At 30.1% G+C, this 21698-nt stretch overlaps 1 protein-coding gene across 2 annotated transcripts; it reads left to right on the top strand.

Annotated features, from left to right (window-relative positions):
* Positions 1-2: 2 nt before the first annotated feature.
* On the top strand, positions 3-20187 carry LOC139516684 (protein Mo25-like). 2 transcript variants are annotated; one of them, XM_071306916.1, is made up of 8 exons: positions 3-58; positions 4217-4362; positions 6765-6929; positions 8764-8882; positions 9473-9641; positions 11243-11368; positions 16258-16401; positions 17473-20187. In XM_071306916.1, the coding sequence occupies exons 2-8, from the start codon at positions 4252-4254 to the stop codon at positions 17653-17655; spliced, it is 1017 nt and encodes a 338-aa protein (XP_071163017.1). In that variant the 5' UTR covers positions 3-58; positions 4217-4251; the 3' UTR covers positions 17656-20187. The 2 variants fall into 2 exon arrangements, with proteins under 2 accessions (XP_071163017.1, XP_071163018.1); XM_071306917.1 differs by lacking the exon at positions 3-58 and adding an exon at positions 60-113.
* The last annotated feature ends 1511 nt before the right edge of the window (positions 20188-21698 follow it).

Genomic DNA, 21698 nt, shown 5'->3' with positions numbered 1-21698 from the left:
CACCTGACCCGTGACGTCACTTCCTTCTTGAGTTCGATAGCTATCTTGTTCATCACTGGTAAGCATTTCAATTTTCCTGTTCAAAAGGAAGCTTAATAAGCATCAGACTTAAAGTATTTGTTCTAGTATAGTCGTAATATATCGTATTCCTTCAATAATTGAACAAAAACTTTCAAAATATATCAGTGAACTGAAATGTCACAATGGATGAACATTCTTAGAATGCCATAAATTTGACATAATTTCATTTTTACCATGTTTTCTTATTTGCCAACCCATTAGTTTGCTGAATGCACTTTGCAACTCTTTGAGTAATCTTTTATTCTTTTAATAATTATGCTATATACATGCATGATACGTCGAATGGTTTGCAGACTTTAGCCATTTATTCAATGAACTAACATGACTAAGGTTAATCCCTTTTCTGAATCCCAAGCAATTTCAGACTTGGCTGCCCACAGAAAATTGCGCCATACTCACTTGTAGGTCATTTCACCTCTGCACAGGGTCAAACACCACCAAAGTCTTTAAAATGCCACCTAACACCTTGAGCACATTAGTTATATTCTTTTGAATGAGGATGAAGAACATGATCATGATGATGAAGATTATTTTTACACATATTAAAAAAAAAGAAGAAGAAGAAATAATTTATAACTGGAGAATGAACATAAACAGTCTTCTGGTTTTAAACTTTCAGAATAACAATGTTATTGTTGTTCATGTTGTGAAAATATGGCAGGTAATTAAAACACCATTTCACTTCAAACATTGTCAAAAAGAGGGGGGGGGTATTTTTTTTTTATCCTAAAAAAAAATATTCTGATCCCCATTTTAGGCCTGATGAAGACAAATATTGTAAGCAGAAGACGAAAATTTTTAAATGAATGAAATGGTAGCTTCCTCATTATGATTATTTCACATGAAATAAAATGTTTTTACTTTTACTTTCAAAATTATTTTTTTTTATGCTTAAGTATAAGGAAGTGTACATGTGGAAGTGAGCAGTTACAAAATGTACATGTACATGTATAGGCAAATTTTTTTTTTCCACGAAGGGGGCATTCAGTTTTAGCTTGTCCGTCCTTATGTCTGAATGTGACATTGTCCAAAAATTTGTTTCCGTTCACTAACATTAGTTTGCCTTCAAACAAATGTTATGAAATTAAACTTATACATAATACTTCTTCCTAAAAAAATCTGATCAAGTTTGAGTTTTTGTGACATCACTTTTACTTTTCAGAATTATGTCCCTTTACAAATTGAAAATGCTGATTTTTTTGTTTTTATTCTCTCAAGTTTAGTTTGCCTCAAACAATTGTTGCAATAACTTTACAAACTGTTTATTTCAACAAAACACAGATATACATTTGTAATTGATTGATTGATTGTTGGTTGCTTAAAGTCCAGTAGCAAATATTTCATGCATGTTCAGGGCGAGAAAAATTTAACAAAAAATACAATAGGTAGGTCCTGTTTACATTTTTACGTTGTGTTTCCGTTGTGTCGTTTGTTTTCTTCTATATTTGAGTGTGAATTCACATTACTATAAGACGTTTCACGGTACTTTTCTATCCCAAATTCATGTATTTGGTTTTGATGTTATATTGATTATTCTCCTTGGATTTTGTCTAATGCTTAGTCTGTTGCTATGTGTGTTACATTTGAATGTTGTGTCATTCTCCTCTTATATTTAATGCGTTTCCCTCAGTTTTAGTTTGTTTTCCCGATTTTGTTTTTTGTCCATAGATTTACGATTTTTGAACAACGGTATACTACTGTTGCCTTTATTTAATGTTATATTAGAGGTGAATTACAAAATTTTCAAACTGCAATACTATCAAAGGTAATAAAAATAATAGAGATGGACCGTTTCAGACACATACTATTAAGGGGAAAATTCATTCAATTTCAAAACATTATCATTCATTGTTTTAGTGCATTTAATAGAAAAAAAGAATTTTGTGGCAAATAAAACCAAGATTTTTGTAAAAGATCCACAAACTTTAATACAGAGATATTTGATACATTTCTTAAGATACCTTTATAATAAGTTGAGGTGATTGATTGATTATTTGGTGTTTAATGCCACTTATATAATTAGCACTGTTCAGTATTGTGTTTTTTAGTGTTGGTTGATTTTAAGTGGTGAAGGAAGCAGGAGCTCCTAATGAGAAAAACTAATATTCCTAGTCAATTAAGATTGTAGTTAAGCTGCCACTTGGGGGAATCAAACTTCCAACCTCTATATTAACAGGCTAGTGACACAGTATACATAGACAGTACATTATGATTACTTAGAATTACTAGGCCAGCGAAACCCCTTATTTTAGATGAAAAATACAACTTATGTTATAATAATGACTTTTTTGTCCTTGGATAATAGTTGTCCATGTAGTCTGATTTAACTTAAAATGTAAGATTTAATTGGTTGATTTCAGAGTCATAAAACATGCTACATGTTTTTACATTCAATAGGCCACACCTTAGCTATAGTTCATTGCAAATGTTTCCCTCCTGTTATGGAGAAATTAACATTTCAATAAAAAGTCATCCCTAATCCTTGTTTTCACAGGCATTCATCTATAGCATAGCTATCTCTCATGGTTGATTGTAAATTCCCATGATTTTTTTTCTTAAATCATAGAAGTATTTTATTTTGATGAAACCTTAAATCCTGCTGTTAGCATGGTTAGTCTTTTGGCATGTAAGCAGAACTCTTGTTTTGTTGGAGGGAATTGAAAAGAGTACCAACAAAACCAACTTAACCAAGGTGATGGTACTGTGATATGCATGCTCATCATAATTAGGGGTGTGTAATTGGTTCAACAACTTTTATTCAGGTCTAAGAGTTTTGAATGAGTTGCAACTTTTTGGAGTATAAGGAAAGATGATTTTGCTCATGTATAAATGTATCTGAATGGGATGACAGGTATTTTAAGGGAACATTTTAATATCTTGGGTCGTACATGTTACTTTTGTATACATACATCCTACTGTCATGTAGCAAAACACTTATCTTGCTCAGCATGTTGTTTTAGTACAAAGCAAAATATATTCACCTCACACATTACATGTATTTCGATCCTGAATATTGATGAATAGTTCCAACTTGATGTCAAGCAGCCAACAAATTTTCATTACCATAGACAATGATAGAACGAAAACAACTTCTATAAGATATCTTTCAGGGACATTTGTTTAGATACTTATACCATGTATACATATTTTTAGTTTTACTCAACAAATGTCATTTACCTATATAGCTAACATACATAATTCCTCTCGTAAAACCCTTGAATCTCTTTCATAAATCCTTCACCCAGACTCCCAGAGTACCATTAACAGATACACTGTATGTACAAAATGTATGGCTCTTGGTGCAAATGTGCAGTGGTTTAAATGCTGCATGTTTGCTTCCTGTATCATGACCATGATTTATCAGAGGTTGCCAACAACATGCTTGCTTAAACTTCATTTTTATGCCCCCCTCCGTTGCGGAGAAGGTATTAAGTTTTACCCTTGACTTTAAGTATGAACGTAAGTCTCAAAGTTGGTTTCCGTTCTCTAACTTTATTGTACTTATAAATAAATGGTGAGAGAGGGTCAAACAAATACAAAATGTACATACACATACTTAATATTGGCCTCATTGTATCCCCATAAAATTTGATCAATGTTTAGTTCTTGTAATAATCATAAGCAGCAATAAAATAAAGCTCTCTATTAGGTAGTTTTAAAGACTTTTTTTAATTGTTATTCCAGACTATTCATCTTTTTTATAAACATTTTGACTAGTTGTCACTTGTGTACTGTAGACCATTTGTTTTCACCTACTGTTGGTGATCTACGTGTAAAATTTAGTTACAACTGTATCTCTTGATTTTTTAATTGTTTTAGAGTTATTTAACCTTATTTTTTATAATAATGGCATATCATAGCTAATTAAGAAGCACTTCATTTTCTTCAAGAAATATGCAAATGTTCTAGATCTGCCTTATAGAAATCTAGAAAAAAAAAAATGATTCTATTTATTAACCAAGTAAGTATAGTTACACAAAAAACGCAAGCTCTTAAATTTGTACATTTATATAAGTGCATCATATCATCAATCATAGAAGACTCTAGTAAAGTGCATCATTATATACGCATTTGTAACTTTGTACTATTGTCATGATTGTACATACATGAAACATAATACTATTATTTATTGCAGGCTTAAGTGGAAAAATAGGATCGTAAATCCTTATAATGCCCCTGTTTGGGAAGTCACAGAAGAGTCCCCAGGATGTGGTTAAGTCCCTAAAGGAGGCTCTCCTTGCTGTTTCCAAGGGAAGTACAGGGGAAAAGAAAGCTGATAAGGTATGAAGTAATTTGAGCATGTAGTGAAGTCTTTTAAGATGAATTGAATGTCAAACCTTTAGCTTATCACTTGTAACGGACAAGGAAGTATTGTATTTCAAGTTTTTTGTTTTTTTGTTACTTTTAAACATGTTAAATAATTTAAAAGTATTTGGTGAGATCAAATTATTGAGAATTTTTTTTTTAACTTTTTTTCAACTGAATAGGCAATGATAGGTGTTCTGCAGAAGCTGCCATTTTGCATTCTTTACATATTTTTTTTCAACATGTTAAAAGTATGAAAATTTCCTTACTATACTGGGTATATTTCACCCTAACATTTTGTGTTATCAACATCAACATACATGTTTACTTGTGTAGGTTTTGGTACAAATACATTGAATCAAATACTGTACGTGCTGTATTAGTGGAAATTTCATACATGTATGTTTATAAATCAGGTTTTCTATTATAAAGACTTATCCCAATAGTTATAAAGCTGATTCAACTGTAGGAGTGCCACAACAATGTTTATATAATACACTGTTTCATGGTGTGCTATAAATGTTAACATTATGGCAGTGGTCAAGGAAGAAGGATCATAAAGTTATTTCAAATAATGTTTGAAGTGATGTCACTGTCCAACATTGAATAAAGACATGTGTTTTTGTTGAACATACAAAATGTATATATATATATTACAGTGAATTTGTATAATCAGGGATTATGTAGAATCACTAAATTCATTAGTTATTATACATAATCTCTGAAGATGACCAGTGCTGAAAACTCTATTTCTCTGTGAACGTGCCGTAAAATCTGATTCGAAAAGGAGGACATGTTTTTTTTTTAATGTTGATTTTGTGATAAAAACAGATGTGAATTTGATAGATATGCCTGTAGAAAAGCAGGGCAAGTGTGTAATAGTTGATGTCATCTAAATTTAGTTTGTAAATAAAATGTTTATATTTAAATTATTGTGCATAACATTTAACTTCATTCATACAAGTGACGAACATTTATCAAACGATTGTATGCACAAAAATAGTTTTAATGACAATTTCATTTTATTTCATATTTTTAACCTAAAAACAAATGCTGAAACAATCCGGTAAAAAGTATAACCATTGTGTCATTTATTATTTTCATACTGACTTCATCAACCCTCCCTTTTGGGCTCACTTGATATTATTAATACTGATAAACTCAGTATCAAAAAGGGCTTGCTTGATATTTTTAATGATATAGTCAGTATTAAAAACAAAAAAATAATTATTTTTTATATATTTTGATATCATTTAATTATATTGTGCTTATCATTTAATTATATCGTGTTTAACATTTCAATAATTTTGTGTCTATTATATTTATAAATTATGCCTAACGTTTTAACATATTAAGGTTATTATTTTGTTATATTACGGTTATTATTTTGTTATATTACGGTTAACTTTTGATACATTATAATATGTTATATACATGTATTTTGATATCATTTCTGTTATTTTGTATAATCCCTGATGTTTTTTCTAGTGATTATACACATTCCCTGAAAATTTTAGTGATTATATATAATCCCTAAACTAACCAGCGATTATACATAATCCCTGAAAATTTTAGGGATTCTACATAATCCCTGATTATACAAATTCACTGTAACACATACACATGTATCTGGCCTTTGTTAGTCTTGTATTATTTTAATTTTAGTTTCTTGTGTACAATTTGGAAATTAGTATGGCGTTCATTATCACTGAACTAGTATATATTTGTTTAGGGGCCAGTTGAAGGACGCCTCCGGGTGCGGGAATTTCTCGATACATTGAAGACCTGTTGGTGACCTTCTGCTGTTGTTTTTTTCTATGGTCGGGTTGTTGTCTCTTTGGCACATTCCCCATTTTCATTCTTAATTTTATTTTTATACATTGTACATGTGTATAACCTGTATAAATATATTGTTTACTGTATTGCATGAACATGATTGTTTCTTAAATTCTTAAAATTAACTGCATACAAATGTATATACATTGTGTAGTTCTCCATAGCATACATCATTGTACATGTTGAAGTTATAAAAATAAATAATATAAGTCAATATTTATAAATGTTTTTTAAGATAATACCACAACTGGTTTGAGTGTTCATGTCTAGTGACAGTTACATTGTACATGTACCTGTTTCCACTGCCTACAACCATGCACAAGGCCGCACGGTGACCTGTCACCTATAGTTGTTAATTTCTATGTCATTTTGGTCTCTTGTGGACAGTTGTCTCATTGACAATCATACCACATCTTCTTTTTTATATTTACATGTAAACATGATAATATTATTACTACTAAGTCTTACATTGTAATCCTTCTTTTAACATATTAAATGTATATGTGCATATGATGTTTCTGTATATTATTATTTTTTTGCAGGCAACAGAAGATATTTCCAAGAATCTTGCCCATATAAAAGGTATCCTGTATGGAGTCGGGGACCAGGAGCCTCAGACTGAGCTAGTGGCCCAGCTGTCACAAGAAATGTATAATCACAATATGTTGTTATTGCTTATAATGAATCTAGCTAAGGTGGATTTTGAGGTAATTATTCTTTCTTAGATCACCTTGACCTAGCCATGTTATCTTTTTTCACCAATTGGCATTTTTTTCTTAAAAAACACTGAACCAATCTCAAACAAATGTTTGAAAGTTTGGCAAGGGGTAAAGAGAAGAAAGGTCAGAATTTCAAAACTTGTGTTCATTACATCTCCATCTATGTTAGTGAGGAAGTTATTACACATTAAAATATCTTTTAATATTTTTTGCCGATTTTCTTGAATTGAAAGCTATTATTGACATGACAGAAATAGTAAAAAAAAAATCTTATAAAGTAATACAAGATTAAGGAAATGGCAATTTGACTGAAATCATCAAATGCCCTTGAATGAAGATTTTGAACATTTTTACCTATTATCTTGGTAAGTTCAATACATACATGTAGACAGAAACTATTAAAAAATGAGCATGTCAAGATTTACAAATTACATAAACCAGATGGATGAGTTCCATTACAAATACAAACAATTAATTGTATATGTATTCTGTTATAGATAATGCATATTTTAAGGTTTTTCTTGTCGTAGAACACACCGAGGGGTGTCAGGATTGATCAAATGATTGAACAATCCTGACACCCCGAGGTGTGTTCTACGACAAGAAAAACCTTAAAATATGCATTATCTGACTTATATACCGTCAAAAAATATTAATTTTATAAAGATTTGTAAAATTTAGTATCCTATTTTACCGATAACACTAAAGTGGGATATTCCTTTCTTCTGCGTTCAGGTTTAAATACGCCCTACGGCTCATGTAGAATGTGAAATAAAACTCACTAAATAATTTAGATATAAACCTTTTAAAAATCATTATCCATACAAAATAAAAATATTACTGTAACTGCATGAAGTAAGACACAAATGTATTGTTACCATCCGATAACGGTGTATGACAAATACAAGACACATTGTAAGTAATTTATTGTACCACTTAGCTTATGGAAAAGGGGGAGGAGGTATGTTTTTTTTCTATTTGTTATGTTATTTCTGTTGCGGAAAAGTGGTTATTTTTTTAACAATTTTACTTGAATCGAATGAAAAATTCAGAAAGATTGTCTTTTAAATAGCAATACATTTTATTAAAAGATAATTAGGATATAATTATATACCCTCCGCACCCGACCCTTTCGTGAGTTAGGTTAATGTTATTCAATAGAATATAAGATTATCTTATTAGATGATCATCTGATAGAGTAAAATGTGTACATAAATTTTAAAAAGTTAAGAACTGACACGAAGACGAATATAAATACATGGAGGTCACAGTACGATGTCCTATTCAGTGTGTATCGTTCTGAACATGCATGAAATATTTGCCACTGGACGTTAAGCAAGCAACCAAAAATCAATCAGCCTATTCAGTTTGACTCAATAAGATTTTCAAAATCTTACACACGAATATGTTAAATCTGGATTTATTTTATGAAAGTCTACATTAAAATTCATCTGACATACATGATAATGTTTCTTTATTGTAGCGATAAATTAACAAAACTTCACGTTATTTGTTTCTAAAACGAAAATGCGGGACTACAATGACGGTTTCTTTTACATCGATTGAACTTTAAAAAATAAATTTCCAAATCAGCAACAAAAAACTATTAGACGAATAAAGTTTTGAAGTAAATCATAGATAGCATGTTTATCAAGGAAAATAATGACCTCACACAGGTCATTTTTTTATGCCTTGGAGCATATATCATTGAAACATGGTATCGTCCGGGTTGATTCTGAAAAAGAATAACCTGACGTTCTGAAAGAAAATAACTCCATATAGGTATATAAAGCATGTTGATGATGTGTTTTTCTTTTAACAGGGCAGAAAAGATGTGGTTCAGATCTTCAACAACATGTTGAGAAGACAGATTGGTTCCCGTGCTCCAACTGTAGAACATATATGTTGTAAACAGGATATACTATCAGAATTAATGAAAGGGTGGGTAAAATGTTAACATTCAAACCTGTAATAAACCAAAATAAACCTATCAACTAATGAACAAGTTACTGTTCTAAAGTTATGCCATTTTACAAATGAAAAAATTGAAGAATTTTCGCTTCTGTTCTCTAACTTCAGTTTGCCTCAACTAAATGTAATGAAACTTATACACAATGATTATTACCACAAAACTCAGGTCAAGTACAAATTTTGATAGCGTCATCTTTATCCTTCTTGAGTTGTGTTATATGAATTCCATATCAAATTTTACTAGTCTGGGGCAAAGGGCTAGTGGCTAACGGTGCACACTGCATTCCTCTTTCTTGACTGTCAAGTGACAAAATAATGATAATTCTGGTGTTTCATCCTTAGATGTTTTGACGAAAACATTTGTCTATTGTGTAATTATATTGCAATTAACCTTCTTGAAGTCTTCAGTGATCAAATTCATAACCAATTTACTTAACCCATTATGGTCCTAATGAAATATTTTTTTTAGAAACTTCATTTTTGTACCAAAGTCCTATCTAATTGACCAAACAGAAAATACTGTATGCAATTTTTGGCATGAATTGAATTTCTACTTTCAGTTATGAGAATCAAGAAGTTGCACTGAATTGTGGACAGATGTTACGTGAATGTTGTCGTTCAGAAGAACTAGCTAAGATTTTATTATCTTCTTCACAGTTTTATAAATTTTTTGACTATGTAGAAGTTTCAACGTTTGATATTGCTTCAGATGCATTTTCTACATTTAAGGTATGATTAAAATCAGTAAATATTTATTCAGAAATATGTTTTACATCACAATTGAAACTTCGTTATTTAGTTGTCAAAGTAATTCTTCTTTATGAAAGGTAATTTATGTGACTTAAATTTTTTTTTTCTAAAAAGACATATTAAGTCTTCTGGTATTTCACACTTCAAACAATGCTGTATTAGTTTTGGGAATTCCTATCAAAGTACCTGTAACTGACAGGTCACAGAATTCATATCAGATGTTTGAAGTAGGCTTAATTAAAGTCATAAGAAACGAGTGACTGGTGAAAAATAATGTTCTTCCAATTCTTGAACCAATGCATACAAACATCATAAACTTAGTCTTCTGTGCACGAATTTATCATTTTTTGTGTAACTTTTGTTTAATCGTCAATTTTTTTTTCAATCGGTCAGTGTTGTTGTGAAAATATGACAGGTAATTAAAGTTCGTGTTTTGAAGCCGAAGGATAACGATTGTCACCTGTTTGTCAACAATCGACAAAAAATCAACAAAAAAGCACGGAAATTGAGCACGTGTTTAACATGTAAATTCAGATGATAGTTTATTTTAAGGACATCCATACGTATTGTGATCACCAGATTTTTACGAGATGGGTCCCACTGAGGTCACTTTGCATACGGAAAATATGTCGGGGGGGGGGGGGGGGGGGGGGGGGGGGGGAATTGCTTCAGCGGTTTGCAAAATTATTACGATTGACATACTTTGGTAGGATTGCTACGGATGATTCCGACAACAAATGCAGGCATGTTATACACCATTGTAAAGATAAATCAATTTAGATTTACGATATAAAATGTTTTAGCGGGATTGACAGCCTATAAAGCGGCATATAACGGAACTTCATCATCACCTGACATTTTTCTAAAATGCAAGTTAAGTACCTTGTGTTATAATAAGGTATATAGGAAATTTTTTTCTGAGACAAGTGCCTGTGGATTATCACAGTGGATGAAAACATGGGCATTATTGATTTTTCGTTTCATGTTTCTCAGTGACCGGGTCGATTTCTTTGCAATATTGTAATGGTTAAGTTTCAATTTTATTTTTTTAACTACAAAATGGGGGCGTTTATTAGACGTCAAAAGTTCTGTACGCGATTTTCGGTAGGGGGGCCTTAATTAGAAGGGAGCTTTAAATAGAATAAATACGGTATGTATTATTTTTTTGATTTGAGGTTTCTTATGGCTTTAAGTAACAGTCCAGAACAATTATGAATGAAAAACAAGCAAAACAAATTGCCTGTTGCATCAGATATATTGTTCATGTTCTTGAAAGCCTAGAAGCATGAGAAAGATTACCGACAGAGACTAAATGTTAAAATTAGTTCTAATGAAATTTTGAGAATCACTACTAATCTTAACAACCATGGTTATCAACATGGTGATGGACGATTAATAAAATTTGTTCCTATTTGATTATTTTCAAATTTTGTTGCTACAGCTATAAATGTAAACTTGTTACTTTTAATGAATCTTAAAACCATTAAAGGTTCATCTCTATACCAATTTGAACAATTTTAGAAGCAGACTGACTTAAATTGTTTTATATATTGACTAATACATTTATTTACCTTTTCCAGGAGTTATTGACAAAACACAAAATGTTGTCATCTGAATTTTTAGAGGCTAATTATGACAGGATATTTGATAATTACCAGTCTTTGTTAAATTCTGAGAATTATGTGACAAGACGGCAAGCACTCAAGGTAAGTTTTCACCTGTTATGCTTCAATACTCCTTCAAATATCCAGATACAACTACAAGATAACACACATCTGACATCCAATATTTTATAATATCTTTTCTCAATATTTGTTATTAGAAATTACATGTTTCTTTATTCATAATCTTTTTTTTTCAGTTTAGAAAGTTACAAATTTTGTGTAATCCCTTGTTTAAATTCTGAAGCTCATGTATTTATGTATAGTATATATTTTTTGTTGAAACCAATGTAACACGTTAATCTTTTCCTGTAGTAGAATAGAATTTTATTCTGGGGTCATATCATAATTTTGATTTTTGTTTATCAGAGTTATGTCCCTTTTACTTATAAATCTATTATAAATAAAAGCTGTTGCCAAATGGTATTTTTTGCTAAAAACATTGAAAACCCATGGATGTCTGCATTAATTCTCTTGTATGACTGAATACATTTTTGTGAGACTGCAATCAACATAAAAATTAATAAAAGCCATTCAACAAACAGTTTTGACTGTTCCTCTAGTATCTTTTGCTTCTCTTTTTCAACAACAGACAGTGTTTATCTCTTGAACCTACTTTTGACCTTTAATCTTTTGTTTAAAACAGGTGAGGATATTCAGACTTTCGAGATCCTCATAAAAAATAAGGCAAATGTCTCATTAAGTCATTTTACAGATATATCATTGAATAATTTAATTTTGGATGTAACACGTCTTCTGATTGGCTGACGTTATTTTGTTATCAGCCCATAGACATAATTTAGTCATGTGACCATGACGTCATCAACGGTTTTTCATGGTTTTCTACGGTTTAAAATGGAATTTAGAATTAAATTATAAGAAATGACTAATATTTTTTCTGTCTATTCGAAATAACATAAAAAATGTGATGCACACTGTTAAATAACGCGCTACGCTCGTTATGCAGTGTGCACCAAATTTTTTATGTTATTTCTTCATAGACAGAAAAAATATTACAGTCATTCCTTAATTGTAAATAATATGTTGTCAATTCAACTCATTTGACAATGAAATATATTAATCAAAACATGGAATGATTGTTTGTTAAATACTGGTATATTTTAAATTAATAATTTATGATTAAGACAATAAGGGACGACATCAAAAGTTCAATGTAGGATAAAAAACTTAATTCACATAGTTTTTTCACTGACCCCCCACCCCCCTCTTAACTTAATTTGGGAAAAAATGATTTACCATAGGGATACATGTAAAAATCTATTTTAGATATACAAAACTTGCAGAATTTTAACCCCCCGCCCCCAAACTATTTGATTTAAGTTTTTTATCCTACATCGATCTTTTGATGTCGTCCCTAATTTGATGAGACATTTAAGTCATTAAAATTCTCTGTTTTACTGAATACCATTTTATTAAAAATTGCCAATAAATATTTAATGTACTATGGGCATTTATTGTAAATGGACAATATTATGGATCATATGTTTTTTTAACATGTTTAAAGACAAATTGAATTTTAAAAATATATGTATCTAATTGATACTATGTCATTGTTCATTTTTGTAGTTTACTCTTTTTTGTTTTTACAACAAAGAATTTATTTTTGAAAAATTACTGACCTAAAAATTTTCTTTCCGTCATATGATTTTGCTACATGACTGCTTAAAGCACTCCCCTTTAAGCAGTCATGTAGCAAAATCATATGACGGATAGAAAATGTTAAGGTCAGTAATTTTAAGTGTGAATAATTATGAAGCCTTGGGTTGCTTTACATTTTCATCAGCTTTGTCTTATAGTCTCAAGAGCCTTTAATCAAAAAGATACTACTGTTATCATTATAACTTGTCTCAAGAGCCTTTAATCAAAAAGATACTACTGTTATCATTATAACTTGGAAAATCCTAAATTTGAGATTAAATTATTTTGATAAATGGATTTAACAATTAACAAAAATGATATATCATACAGCTTTAATGTGAAAAAAATGATAATTTTGAAATTTTTTAAAAGATTTTTGTGCTACATCATGACATTCAATTTTAATTTATAATTAACTTTAATCTTTAGTGCAAATTAACCTAACACATAAAAACATTTCTTCAAAGTATAAATGACAATTACTATAGCAAGGGAAGTGAGTTTCAGAGGGGTAGCCTTAATGGAATTCATGTACCATGGAATGTAGGAAGAGACTTTAAAAAGGAAAAAAAAATAATTTCTATAAAATTCAGAAATATTTGACAGCCAGTTTTTATTTTGTGCAAAGTGCCACATGATAGGTTTCTCTAAATAAAACATTGCATTGTAAATTTGATGTGATAATTTCTGTGCAGCATTTCCTGAAATCACTACAAGTTATATGTTTTGCTACTGACCACCTAATCAATAGGGGTAAGCCCGAAGGAGGAATCTCCTATACATTTTACTTACCGTAGAAAGGCGTGTATAGTCCGCGGTTTTTTACCCTGGGAATGAAATTGATGGAAGGGGTGCGGACTATGCAGTACTATAGGATTTCATGCCATTTTTTTCCAGAGTTGGGATACGATGTTGAACGAGGTTTGGCCAAGTAAACAGAAACATCATATGTTGTCAATATTATAATGTATTCTTGACAGCTCTCTGTATTATTTAGAAATAAAATAAACAATCTAACTGTATTCTTGACTACTCTGTGTTATTTTTTTTAAATAAAATAAACAATCTAACAGTGTTGACTTAGTAATTTGCATAAAAATCAGCCTTTGATAGAATGTCCGCTTTGTTTCGGATTTGGTCAAATTTGTGTCATTGCATCTTAACAGTGTACCTGAATCCTGAATATCAATGAAAGATGAACCTTTCAATGGTAAAACCATAATAGTCAAGTTGAAACCTAGTGAAATCTTCCCAAGATCGATTTTGTTTAATGTTATTCGCGTGTGTACAGTACAAGTAAACCACGATCCGCCATTTTGAAAATGTGTGATTAAAGTATCAAAAATTTTCGTATTCCGACTATTTGTGTTTAACTCTTAACTTATCGACGTAAATAAATCAAGACCTAACATTTTTTAATTGTAAATCGTAACCATTAATACTGAAAGTGTAAACCTGAAAGAAGTGGAATTTTGTATACGAAACTATATTTCCAGGTGAAAGGTCACATTGTGCAGGTGTATCGTCTTACATGAATGAGTTTACGGGTTTGTGTGTAAAGCAATTAATTAACCATGTCAACTTTTGACAAGTGATGAATGTAATTCAATAACCTGAGGCAGTTCTTCAAATCAATAAAAGAAATGATAAGATTAAAGAGTTGTAACATTTTAATGAGTTCTAATCAATTTTTAAACATCGAACATCTTTTGTTTAATAGCATACCAAATATTTATTGTTAGAATTTTAAACAGTTTATTGGCTTGGGCAAGCTACTACTTTCAATGATATCAAAAGTGATAAGCCGTCGGATAGTTAAATGTACATGATTGAATTAATTAACATTTATTACATTCATGAATACAGTTCTTACTTTCATTGTTTGGGACTTTAAATTAATATGTAAAGAATGATAGTCTGAAAGACGATTTAATTAAGCAATTAAACAGAATCTTTTGAAAACTTTTAAAAAAGATTAAATACATATCTTTTAAGTCTTCTTTTACAAACTGATCATAATTTTATATTGATCATCGATCTTTTAACAACAATAATTACTGTGTTGCCGGTCTTTAACAAAGATTAAAAACATATCGTTTTAACTGACTATCTATCTTTTCAACAACATTACTTACTATATTGCCGATCTCGGCAAAAAAATATATATAAAAAATACCGCAAATTCTGCACTTTCCGTCATTGTTCGCGGACCCGATCTTGTCAAAAGTTGCCGCGGACTATACAAGCGAACTAGACTTTTTCCTCGATATTTGGGGATGAAGACGGGGTGCGGACTATACACAAATGCGGACAATACACGGCCGTATACGGTACTCTCTATGGTCAGTAGTGAACAGTTTAACAAATTTTTCGCACGTAGAACTTTTCCTGCAATGTTTGTAGAAAAATAAACACTGAAAAAAAAGCACCAATAGATGACATCACCATTAACATTAGACATTACGTCATGAACTCCTTATGAAATTTACTAGACCCCTACAGATCCATAGGGGGACCCCCGGGGTCACCAAATGACAGCAGTTGACCAATCACAACGACATAATTTACCTATGGTGCAATAGAATAATTTATCTTGCATGTGTGTATATCATTCATCATTTGCAATAATAAATTAAGGGAAGCATTTCTGAATTTACAGTAATCTGGAGCTTTAGACTGGATGTTTATGGATTCATGTATATTCCTCCTAACCTATGAATTATGAAATGTACTGAATTATGACAGTTCATTATCATGGTACTGAGTTTCCTAGCTAAAACACCCTTTGGTTTTGGTTTTAAGTAGGTTTGAATTGACACATCAATTGACACATTGAATTGACACATTAATTCAAACATTAGTTGTGTGGTAATTATACTTAAACATATTGTTCTTGTTTATTTGTTTATGTGAGTACGGTATTGTTAGATTATAAGTATTGACTGATTGTGCAGATTGGAATCTGCTCAAAATATAAACACATGCACAATAATTCCCATAAATGTACTAAAAAGAGAAGCTGTAGATAGACAAACAAGTTGTCAGACAGAAATTTAGATCTTTTTTTATTTGAAAATATTGAAGAAAAAGTCAAATTACTTTTCGATCAGACACATACTGAAACAGGTAGTCACAGACTGAGAAAGGGACTTTGTGTTTACTGAATACGTCTAGTTTTTTTTTATCATTTTATTTCAGATTTTAGCTGTAGAAAGCCATATATATTCATGTTTGTTGAAAACATGCTTCATATTTCTTGTGTTTTTATTTTGTAGTTGTTAGGAGAGTTATTGTTAGACAGACATAATTTCACCACGATGACAAAGTACATTTCCAATCCCGATAATCTAAAACTTATGATGAACATGTTGAGGGAGAAAAGCAGAAACATTCAGTTTGAAGCTTTCCATGTATTCAAGGTATGAATTCAATTAGCTTTATTCCTTGACAACTATGATAGCACTTAAGGGCCATAAAAAATCCTTTATAATAAGGGCTATTCCAGAAAAAAATGTATGGGGGGGGGGGGGGGGGGGGTTGGAAGGCAGTTTTTATCAGCACCCGCCACCCAGACAATTGTAATTGAGAATTATAGTGCATTATAGTGTGAAAAGTTGCTCTGATACCCATCACCCATGTATTATTAATATAATGTGCCTTCTCCCCCACCTCCCATACATTTTTTTCTGGAATAGCCCTAATTAATAAATTTCTCTAATACATTTTATTGTCACAATAAAAAAGCATTATGAAACTGACAATTTACACTCTTCAAAAGAAAGGTAAATCAATATGAATTCATAAATAGTAAGCTATTAACAAAATTAAGTTTCCAGTCAGTTTTAGCATGTTAAACAGACTGCTTTAACAGTGCTTACATGACATTCAGTCCTTTCGAAAGAGCATGTTTCTTCTATTAAAAAATATCTTCCTCTATGTACACTGAAAACTTGAATGTAACTTTTAGAATAAGATATAAAACAGAATTTGGATACTTGCTTGGTTATAGTTGAAGAAATATGTTATAACAGAAAAGAAAAAATATGATGTATACTATTCATGCAGAACACAAAAGCACTCTTTGAACATGATAAAATTCAGACCAAGGAAGAGAAATGCACATAGCAGTTTAGCTTAGCCATTCTTATGCATAAGTACAAAAATATTGCCTTTGTTAGTCTGGTGTTGTTGTTTTTTTAAATTTCGGTTAATTTATATGTTTCTGAGTTAAGTGTGGAATCCATTCCACTCAATTAGTAAACAATTTTGTTTATAGGTCAGGTGAAAAGTGACATGTATTGCACACTTATTTTTATAATATCTAATAATTGAAATCGTAAAAAACTCAATTGATTGTGACACAATCATAACAACCAATCAAATGAATTTCTGCTTTTCCTCAGGGTTATTGAAAAATGTAAAAATTGTAGCCTTTTATGAGGTCTAAACAAGGGGGTATATGTTCTTTTATATGATCATTTTTTTTGCAGGTGTTTGTAGCAAATCCAAATAAACCAAAGCCAATATTGGATATATTACTTAGGAACAAAGAAAAGCTTGTTGACTTTTTAACGAAATTTCACACAGAACGATCCGATGACGAACAATTTAACGACGAAAAAGCATATCTTATTAAACAAATTAAAGAGCTTAAATCAGTCGACGAGTCATAGTATTCAGTGTTGTGTAACAGGACAAGTGTGCTATAATGTTATGTGAGTTGTCTCCCTTCTGATGACTTCTTCAGTATGGAAGGAAGATTTACTCTACAGTTGTAATATATATTTCATGTTTTATTGGACACATAGTGCTATATGTATTTAACAGTAAATCTATTTTCATGTATATATGTATACAGTATGAAAATTTGTTTCAGTATGAAACTTCACATTTTTCATATATGATAAAAAATTGCTAATTGCAATAGATAAATTTGAAATTACACGCCTGTTGTAGTGAAAAGAAAATGAAGTTCTGATTAAAAGAGAATTATCCATATGCAGACATCACTATTTTTTATCCTATATTTTATCCAATGCTACAAATTATTTCTGTTATACAGAATAGAAATTAAAAAAAATAAAAATTGCCAAAAGCAGACAAAACAGAAAAAAAAAGACAATCCTGGGTTTCTGTGATTTCAAGTATACAAGTCCATAGATATTGTAAATCTTTATTATTTTTTTTATGTTTTTTTCATATTGTTAACTTATGAATTTATAAACTCTTTTGGAAACAATTCCACTGTCACTATTTTTTCTGCATATTTACCACTAATATTGACATAACTCAAAACATTTATTTTTCTAGCTATTGTTGTTATTTTCTCTAAAATTTCCTGTCATATGTAAACAATCTTGGCTTGAATCTTTCTTACAGCATCATCTCTGTTGAAAATTTGTATTCGGTTATTTTAATATATTCTAATCACAGTTGTTGGTAATAAATGAATCTGAATGAATTCTGCAAAGCAAAGAAAGTTGTATGAAGTCTCAACAATTAGTGTGTACAAGAAATTTGAACTAATATTCAAATTTTAAATTACCCCAGATAAGGAAACCGACAATCAAGACTTTTCTGTCTGCATGGTTATTGTAATTTGATTAATTTGATGTGCATTTAGCCCTATCCATTTTCATTTTCCCAACAGTAGACTATAATAGCGTTGCTTGGGGCCTATCATGCAGTTTAAAAAATATAACTTTCAATATGATTGTTTCAGATATTAATATGGGTTAACTTCATCTGTTAAAAACTTCTTGATAAGACTCTTTCATCTGTCTTTGTTTGGCATTTTTAAATATGAAGATGTGATACTTGCAAAGTTAAATTTACTGTTGATTATAGTTCATTTAACAACTACCTGCTAGGATAATATCTATGAAAGAAAGAGACTTCTATCCAAGTTGTATGTGTATTCCTCTTAAAACTGTAAGGGAGCCTCCAGCAACTGCAACTGCTTTGTATAAAACATTAGTATTCACATAAATGGATATGATGCTTTTGGTGATTAGGTCAGTTTGGCTGGCTTACAGTGTTGTCAGTGCTTTGATTTCTTATAAGTTCAATACTGCCCACAAGCATTTTAAAATTATCTTCAAACAATTTCCTGTCTGAATTTTTTATGAGAATAACCACTTATGCATGAAAAATTCCTTTGAGATTTCCTACCTTTTTGTGTGATATTTTATATTAAAGAGAAAATATTTATGTGATTATATCGAAATATAATAAAGCATAGGTTCATTCTAGTTCTTTTGTTGCATTAGTTTATTCTCAGTATTGTGTCCTTTCATGATTGTATGTTAACTAATTAAAATTTGGACATCAAAATTCAATTGACAGTGACTAGATTTCTGTAATTTTACATGGGTCATAACTCATAATACAGTATACACTTCTAGAATCAATTTTGAATTAAAGTTTCACATTTATAATTTATAACATATTTATATAATCAATACTCCATCATAATCAATTTCATATTTTAATTCCCCAAGTTAGTTTTAACATATACAACATTTGATATGAAAGATAAGCTATTATCTCTATGATTTCATCAATACAGGCGATATTTTAATCAGATATGTTTGTGTTTCTATTTGCTGTATATTTTGGTCATTAATATAAAATGCAGGTCATAGTTTGTTTTTATAATGCAATATTTTTATGTTTGTATGCTAAAAAGAGTACACTTATATCATGTTGTAATGTCATTCCAAAGAAATTTCAAATTAAAACTATACTTTATTAAGGTACATTGATTTGATTTATATAAAGATTTAATTTTGATCTTGCAACAGTCTTTGGGTAAAGGTTAATAATAAATTGTGAAATTGTCAGAATTATCCATTGAAAATGTAATTTATATTTAAATAATGTTTTGGATAGGCATATGTTGGTATTAAAATATTTTTTATGAAATGATGACTTCTTACTTAATACATAGCAAACCAAAGAAATTCCTAGTAAACAAGATATGTTTTCCTTATCTAAGAACCAAATAAATGGTAACCTATTAATAATTGTATCAGTACTATGTTCAAAAGCAGTATATTGACTAAAAGTCATATCTTTTCCAATTTTGTACAAGTTTAGAAAAGTCATATTTCATTATTTGATCTTCTAAAAAAAAAAAACAATCCCATCCCAAAAAAATTGTGAGTAATTTCTTATAATTTTTTTTATAATTTTTAACTTATGTAAACCTTTTGGAATTGCAACTTGCGACTTCTGGTAAACAATGACTCTTTAAGGCGAAAATAATATTGCCTCTCTGTTACCATCTAGTGCGAATTTCTTTGTGTTTATATGGTCACAAATTGTGTATTCACTATTTTTAATCAGATATGATATATGTGTGATTAGTTTTCTTGTTTTTCTTGTATCGAAAATTTATCTTAATATGTAGTGGTAAAATCCATTAATTTTGAAGGAATGTCAAATTGTAAATTATTGTACAGTATATTTGTATCAAATATTTTCAATGAAACAGGATATGTTCAGTGTCAATTGAACTTAAATTAGTGATGTTTATAGCAGAATGCATTTTTTCTCCTATTCCATTAGATTCATATCTTTTTGTAAGCAAAAAATCTTGTCAAGAACTTAGTTGACAATACTTTGCTTTTTTTTAACATCTACTATTCAACAAAACCTGATCTCTTACTAGTTATATTTGTCCTAACATCTTGAACAGGATAGATCTATTATATGGTACAGAATATTGTTTCTTGAATATTTCTAGGATATTAATTTCAGTTTGCACAACATTTTCCAGAAAAATCTTCATAAATTTGCTCATGTTCGAAATTTTGAAAACTTAAATGCATAACACATCTGTGTGCATCAAAATAAAAAAGTGAACTCTGAATTATTTATAGTTCTACATAAGTAAAGTTACAAATAAACCATAAGCATGTCAGGAAAAAATTAATTTGTATAAATGAAACCTTTAGAGAAATTCACCTTTTTGCTAAAGAAAAATGTCACATGAACCTGATGCTCGACAACGTTAGATTGACACACTTGAAGTTTTCTGGAAAAAAGTTGCAACTATTTTATTAAAAACAACTGCAAACAACTTGAATTAATCTGTAATATTTTTTCTTAATTTAACTACATAGAATAAGTATATATGTATATATTGTTTCAGTTCTGAATGCTTTTGATATTCAGGTGGTGACTCCATTTTGTTTTCATATAACTGTCATTGAGAGCAATGAATTGTGGGATGTTAACACTGTGATCAAGTAATGAACATAAGTGAAACATATATATTCCATCCATTAAAAATATTTAAAAAAACAAGTTCTTGTGATATTTATTGAGGATATAATTTTATGATTGTAAAACTGAAAATATTTCTGATTATGCCATGTTTTAAAGAGATTTACTGGGATTTTTGTATTTTCTAAAGATCATGCCTTAAAATATGTCAACGGATGTTATCATTAGAGATGTTTGAATATCCAACTCCTTTGATCAGGCCATTTCCTGAGGTCTTCCATATTCAAAGTACTCCTTTTTCCTAAGTTGAAGGCATCCAAAGTGTCCTAAGTGTGATAGATGTCGTAAAAGTGATGTTTTTAGATGATGATGATGACAATACATAGATTGAAAGTTTAAACGTAGCACTTGACTCTAGGTTCTATGTTAGTATCAGTCCAAAAAAAAAAGGACTTCATTGGCAAAAGATTGTTGACTTCTCTTGCAC

This window comes from Mytilus edulis, chromosome 3 (genome assembly GCF_963676685.1).
Source record: "Mytilus edulis chromosome 3, xbMytEdul2.2, whole genome shotgun sequence".
In the NCBI taxonomy this organism is placed as follows: domain Eukaryota; kingdom Metazoa; phylum Mollusca; class Bivalvia; order Mytilida; family Mytilidae; genus Mytilus; species Mytilus edulis.
The sequence above is the reverse complement of the archived record's forward strand: the minus strand, read 5'-3'. Positions and strand labels throughout refer to the sequence as shown.

What these genes read in the sequence shown, in the direction of transcription:
- LOC139516684 (XM_071306916.1), top strand. Translation starts at nt 4,252, where the DNA reads ATGCCCCTGTTTGGGAAGTCACAGAAGAGTCCCCAGGATGTGGTTAAG. An exon ending in TAGCTAAGGTGGATTTTGAG is followed by an intron (nt 6,930 to 8,763) that starts GTAATTATTCTT and finishes TTCTTTTAACAG; the next exon opens with GGCAGAAAAGATGTGGTTCA. An exon ending in AAGCTTTCCATGTATTCAAG is followed by an intron (nt 16,402 to 17,472) that starts GTATGAATTCAA and finishes TTTTTTTTGCAG; the next exon opens with GTGTTTGTAGCAAATCCAAA.